At 33.1% G+C, this 4,726-nt stretch overlaps 1 protein-coding gene across 1 annotated transcript in view; it reads left to right on the top strand.

Annotated features, from left to right (window-relative positions):
• Positions 1-3,774: 3,774 nt before the first annotated feature.
• LOC113386568 overlaps positions 3,775-4,726 on the top strand; it is a 9,855-nt gene continuing 8,903 nt past the window's right edge. Inside the window, 1 exon segment of the mRNA XM_026624346.1 lies at positions 3,775-3,804. Within this exon segment, the coding sequence (XP_026480131.1) occupies positions 3,775-3,804 (30 nt within the window).

Here is a 4,726-nt window from a genome sequence, read left to right as displayed (position 1 = left end):
TCAGTAGGGATATCATATATATATGTATTAAACAATGTTGGTCCTAGCAAGGATCCCTGAGGCACTCCAGCTACTATACGTTTAGGATTTGAAAGATTATTATTTACTTTAACCTGAAATGTACGATCTTTAAGATATGAAATGATGACTTTTGTTATGTAATGTGGAAATTGTAAATTTATTAATTTATACAACAGTCCATCTGTCCAAATTGTATCGAAAGCTTTTTCAAAATCTATTAGTACAAGACCAGTGTGTGTCTTTTTGTTAAAATTTAGTACAGTATTTTCAACTAGCTGTGCTAGTGGATGAAGAACTGAATGCTCATGTTTGAAACCATATTGCGTTTTCTGGTATGATATTATTAACACTTAAAAATTTATTAAATCGAACAAGCAGTATTTTTCAACTACTTTGCTTATTGTATTCAATAGACTTATAGGTCTGTAGCTTTGTGGTAGATTTGGTTGTTTTCCTGGCTTTAATATTGGTACCACATTAGAACATTTCCATGACACAGGAAAGTATCCATTTTTAAAAATTTTATTTGTTATTCGTGTAAGTAGGATAAAAGCTTTAATAGGTAACTGTTTAATTGCTAAGTTCTGTATACCATCTGGTCCTGGAGCTTTCTTATTAGACAGTTTCTTAATAATATTTATAATTTCCGCAACAGTTACTATCTCTATTTTGTGATTTTTGTTATAAGTATTGTTTATATATTGTCTTACACTGGAACTAACAGTCTGTTCAAAAGCATTTTGAGTGATAGAAAGATTGTACTGATGTGCTAATTCGAAGTTAGATGCTAAAATTTCGGCCTTTTGTTCGGGCGTTGTTGCAAAGTTATTAGAATTTGTATGTAAATATGGTATGGGAGTAAAAGTTTGGGTCAGTCTTTTTGCAGTGTACCAAATTTTATTTGGATAATAGTTAATATTTGTTAGTTTATCAGCCCATATTTTATTACGATAAACCCTAATGTCCTCAGTAATTATTCTAGTAAGCCTGTTTAAATGTTCTTTGAGGAACGTGGCACCTGATTTTTGCCACAACTTTTTAATTTGATTTTTTAATTTAATTTGGATATAATTTCCAAAGGTAAACTAATTGTTTGTGTTGAAGTGGACTTTCGCAATGGAATGGTTTTACTTATGGCATCAGTAATAGTAGTTGTTAGGTGTTCTACAGCTTGATCTATACTATCATTGTTATCAATTTGTCTGTGTGACATATATTATCATTTTATTTTCTTATAGAGCAGCCAATTGGCTTTATTATAATCTAAAACATTTTTGTAGGATTGAGGATTGTCGTCAAGTGGGTTTGAGATACTTATAAAGACTGGATTATGATCTGAGTTAAATAAAGATTTGGTTATAGGTTCAGAAAGAATAGATAGATTTTTTGTAAGGGCTAAATCTATTGTACTATGGTCTTGATTTGGTATCGCAGGAAATCTAGTTGGAGTCTGAGGATAATGTAGTTGAATGGTATCATGGTTTTTTGTTTAAGTACTTAAATAGTTTGAGTCCGTTTGTGTTATTATATTTACAATTCCACATTATGTGTTGCGCATTAAAATCACCAGCTACAATAACTCTTGGATTTAAGTTAAATATTTTATGTAAGTCTGCATGCAATAGTTTTGCAGAAGGAACATATATGGAGACAATAGTTATTTTACGTCCTTTATTGAACACATTTATAGCAGTAATTTCAGAGTGTTTTACAGATAATAACGGTCAATAACACATTCTCCTAAATATAAAGAATGCATGTGCCTTTGCAGTATTTCGAAGCGTGCGGTATTAATCAATGTCGAATGCATTTATGTTTGGTGCCATCTCGTTATGTTTAATAATAACTGGCAGAATGACTAGTATTTCATCGTGTTCACAGTAAAATTTACTCATACGTTTCTTTAATCAAAATGTAACAATTATATATTAATTAATATTATTATTGTGTCACTATTTGAAATAAATATTAAAACTTTGGTCACCAAATTTTTTTCCAAAAAACTTTTTTTCCCAAAATTTTTTTCTCCCAATTTTTTTCCAAAAATTTTTTTTGACCAAAAATTATTTGCACTGTATCTAATTATTTATTTCAATAACCATAGGCAACGAAAATCGCAAAGTAATATTATTGAAAATTTTGTGTTAGAGGTTAACGGTTACATAGCAACAATTTTTTTGACCAAAATTTTTTTTCCAAAAATTTTTTTGTCCAAAATTTTTTTGATCAAAATTTTTTTGACCAAAATTTTTTTGATCAAATTTTTTTTCCCAAATTTTTTTGACCAAAATTTTTTGACCAAAATTTTTTTTCCAAAAATTTTTTTGACCAAATTTTTTTGACTAAAATTTTTTTGACCAAAATTTTTTTGACTAAAATTTTTTTCCCAAATTTTTTTTTCCCAAAATTTTTTGGACCCAAATTTTTTTGACCAAAATTTTTTTTCCCAAAATATTTTGACCAAATTTTTATCCAAAAATTTTTTTTCTCAATATTTATTTTCCAAAATTTTTTTGTCCAAAATTTTTTTTTTCCCAAAACTTTTTTGACCAAATAGTTTTTTCCAAAAGTTTGTTTAACCAAATTTTTTTTTCCCAAAATTTTTTTGACCAAAATTTTTTGAACTAAATTTTTTTTCCTCAAATTTTTTTTTCCCAAAAATTTTTTTGACCAAAATTTGGTGGCCTGTGTTGGCGTAAGTGGTAGAGTGATGGCTTCGTACCAAAAGGGTACCGAGTTCGAATCCTACCTCCATTTATAAAACGAAATTCAGCAGTACGACTAACGTTATTGTTGAATAACACTAAGTAGATATAACAAACTAACAGGTCATATGGCCAAAAAAAGGTTGGTTTGGTATGGCCTGTGTTGGCGTAAGTGGTAGAGTGATGGCTTCGTACCAAAAGGGTACCGAGTTCGAATCCTACCTCCAGTCATAAAACGGGTTTCAGCAGTACGACTAACGTTGTGGTATTTATCTATTGTTGAATAACACAAAGTAGATACAACAAACTAACAGGTCATATGGCCAAAAAAAAGTTAGATTGTTATGACCTGTGTTGGCGTAATTGGTAAAGTGATGGCTTCGTAGCAAAAGGGTACCGAGTTCGAATCACACCTCAAGGCATAAAACGGAGTTCAGCAGTACGACTAACATTGTGGTACTTGTTTATTGTTGAATAACACAAAGTAGATATAACAAACTAACAGGTCATATGGCCAAAAAAAAGTTAAATTAGTATGGCCTGTTGTGTTGGCGTAATTGGTAAAGTGATGGCTTTGTAGCAAAAAGGTACCGTGTTCGAATGATACCTCAAGGCATAAAACGGAATTCAGTAGTACGACTAATAACTTGTTTATTGTTAAATAACACAAAGTAGATATAACAACCTAACAGGTCATATGGCCAAAAAAACTTCGGTTGGTATGGCCTGTGTTGGCGTAATTGGTAGATTGATGGCTTCGTACCAAAAGGGTACCGAGTTCGAACCATACCTCAAGCCAAAAAGCGGAATGCGACTAACAACGTGTATATAATAAACTAACAAGTCATGAGGCTGCAAAAAAGCAGAATCTATGTGGCCTGTGGTGGCGTAATTGGTAGCATAATAGCCTTCGAAAACCCAATCCCTTAATAAATCTCGAATCATCCCCGAACAGGGGATAGGGAGGGTTGCGAACCCGTGCCCCTGTGGTTTCACCCCCTAAAAAGAAAGAGGGAAGACTATAAGCGAGTGACTCTGAATCTGAGAAATGGGTGGAAGAAGGAAGAAAAAAAGTGAGGTTAAGGGTTACATAGCAACGGTCGCTAGACAACGAAAATCGCAAAATAATTTTATTGAAAATTTTGTGCTTGAGGCTAACGGTTACATAGCAACGGTCGCTAGGCAACGAAAATCGCAAAATAATTTCACTGAAAATTTTGTGTTAGAGGTTAACGGTTACATAGCAACGGTCGCTAGGCAACTAAAATCGCAAAATAATTTTACTGAAAATTTTGTGTTTGAGGCTAACGGTTACATAGCAACGGTCGCTAGGCAACGAAAATCGCAAAATAATTTCACTGAAAATTTTGTGTTAGAGGTTAACGGTTACATAGCAACGGTCGCTAGGCAACGAAAATTGCAAAATAATTTTACTGAAAATTTTGTGTTTGGGGCTAACGGTTACATAGCAACGGTCGCTAGGCAACGAAAATAGCAAAATAATTTTATTGAAAATTTTGTGCTTGAGGCTAACGGTTACATAGCAACGGTCGCTAGGCACCGAAAATCGCAAAATAATTTCACTGAAAATTTTGTGTTAGAGGTTAACGGTTACATAGCAACGGTCGCTAGGCAACGAAAATCGCAAAATAATTTTACTGAAAATTTTGTGTTTGAGGCTAACGGTTACATAGCAACGGTCGCTAGGCAACGAAAATCGCAAAATAATTTTACTGAAAATTTTTTAGGGTTTGTAGGGTTAGGGTTAACGGTTACATAGCAACGAGGTTAACGGTTACATAGTAACGGTCGCTAGACGACCGTTGCTATGTATATGGCCATATTTTTGTATGGCTTCCTTCCCACATCCATTGCTCTCTCCCTGTCTAATGTCTATATCCCTCTCCACTTCACTCCATTTCCCTCACATCACACTCGCACATTGCTCCGGAGACTCGCACATTGATTCTGCATATCCATGTGAGTTTTTAACCGGGGTC

Source organism: Ctenocephalides felis, unplaced genomic scaffold (assembly GCF_003426905.1).
Source record: "Ctenocephalides felis isolate EL2017-DRISC unplaced genomic scaffold, ASM342690v1 CF-g0.4_SCAFFOLD_00845, whole genome shotgun sequence".
NCBI lineage: Eukaryota > Metazoa > Arthropoda > Insecta > Siphonaptera > Pulicidae > Ctenocephalides > Ctenocephalides felis.
This window is presented reverse-complemented; position numbering and strand designations above follow the sequence as displayed.